The sequence below is a fragment of the Stegastes partitus genome, unplaced genomic scaffold (assembly GCF_000690725.1).
Source record: "Stegastes partitus isolate 25-593 unplaced genomic scaffold, Stegastes_partitus-1.0.2 Scaffold1062, whole genome shotgun sequence".
NCBI classification, from domain to species: Eukaryota; Metazoa; Chordata; class Actinopteri; family Pomacentridae; genus Stegastes; species Stegastes partitus.
This window is the reverse complement of record NW_007578793.1, coordinates 290,724-292,108: the sequence shown is the minus strand read 5'-3', so window position 1 is coordinate 292,108 and position 1,385 is coordinate 290,724. Positions and strand designations below refer to the sequence as shown.

The following is a 1,385-nucleotide window of genomic DNA, read 5'->3' as shown; positions in this document are numbered from 1 at the left end:
GTAGAAAGATGTTCCACCATCAGATGTAGAAAGATGTTCCACCATGCTGAATGTATCTCCAACAGCTGGCCACAGCAGAGTCGGTGGTGGACGATCAGAACCAGGAGGAGGAAGGTTCTGGTTTTGAAGAAGCTTTTACAAACACTTTGTTTTTGGAGAGTTTTTAATGAGACACGTAGAATGAAGTGATTTTTCTCTCAAAGACCATCTGAAAGTGGAAAACCTGCTGATTCTTCTGGAGTCCAGAGGGTTAAGCTCGGCTACACCACACTCGTGGTGGTGACTGAGGAAACAACCCAGAATGCATCACTGTGCAGAACACGAGGTTCTGGTGGTTCCCTCCATAAGAAGTGCCGTAGTCTTATATTCAGGCTCACAGCAAATCAGATGACAGATGAAGAAATGCAGATAAAATGATGATAAGGAAACAGATGAAGAAGAAACTCACGCAGCGTGCCCTGCTTCCTGTTCACGCTGGTTGCCATGGCGCCCACCGGCATCCCAGAGGGGGAGGGGCCGTGTGATGCAGCGAGCGGGCCTTTCGTGTCACCAGTCGCTGCTCCTGGTTGGCTGCTGCCTGGCGTCTCTGGCCCCGCCCTCCTGTCCACCTGCCGGCTCCGGTCAAGAAGATCCCGACCAAAGAAGGCCTCCTGACAGAGACAGCCAATCAGAGCGTAGGAATTCATTTCAGTGTGTGTCTGTGTGTGTTACTGTGTGTGTGTGTTACCTGTAGATAAGAGGGGAATGCCTCCTCCAGCTTCGTCTTCTTCTTCCTGTACCTCTTCTTCACCTTCTCCATCACCTGGTCAGCAGGGGGTGCTGTCTCCATGGTAACGTCTGCGTCCAGCAGACCTGATGAGGACATCGTTTGGTCAGTATATGTCTCCTGACCAATAAAAATCAGGGGGCGTGGCCACAGGTACAGGTGTCTCACCTTCGTCTCGACCCAGCAGCGTCTCTGATGAATCTTTCCTGCTTAGTTTGATTCTGCTTGGACCGGCCTTCCCTCCACGCTGACGTACCATGAAGCCCCCGATACCTGAGGCAGAGAGACAGGTGGGTGGAGGTGCAGGTAGAGACAGAGAAGGTAGAGACAGGTAAACACAGGTACTGAGGCTGTCCTCTGATGTCCAGGTGTATTATCTGACCCCGCCCTTCCTCACCAGGCCTGTAGGGTTTCCTCTTCCTCTTCTTGTTGCCATCGGTAACCTCAGGCTCCTTCAGGACATCATCATCGTGGGCGTGGTCTCGCTCAGGGCTGGAGTCAGATTTCATGTCGCACTCCAAGTCACCTGGACAGAAGACAGAGTCTTTCAGCAGTTTTATTAACTTAATTCGTTTTATTTATTTTAGTTCTTACAAAACTTAATCCTGTAACGTACATT

The 1,385-nt window shown here is 50.7% G+C and overlaps 1 protein-coding gene across 1 annotated transcript in view; it reads right to left on the bottom strand.

Moving 5' to 3' along the window:
• LOC103367566 (histone-lysine N-methyltransferase 2C) overlaps nt 1-1,385 on the bottom strand; it is a 52,866-nt gene that overhangs the window by 49,425 nt on the left and 2,056 nt on the right. Inside the window, exons 5-8 of the mRNA XM_008295646.1 lie at nt 1,164-1,292; nt 935-1,039; nt 728-852; nt 449-650 (exon numbers count right to left, since the gene is read on the bottom strand). Coding sequence (XP_008293868.1) covers nt 449-650; nt 728-852; nt 935-1,039; nt 1,164-1,292 — 561 coding nt within the window. The remainder of the gene's footprint in view (nt 1-448; nt 651-727; nt 853-934; nt 1,040-1,163; nt 1,293-1,385) is intronic.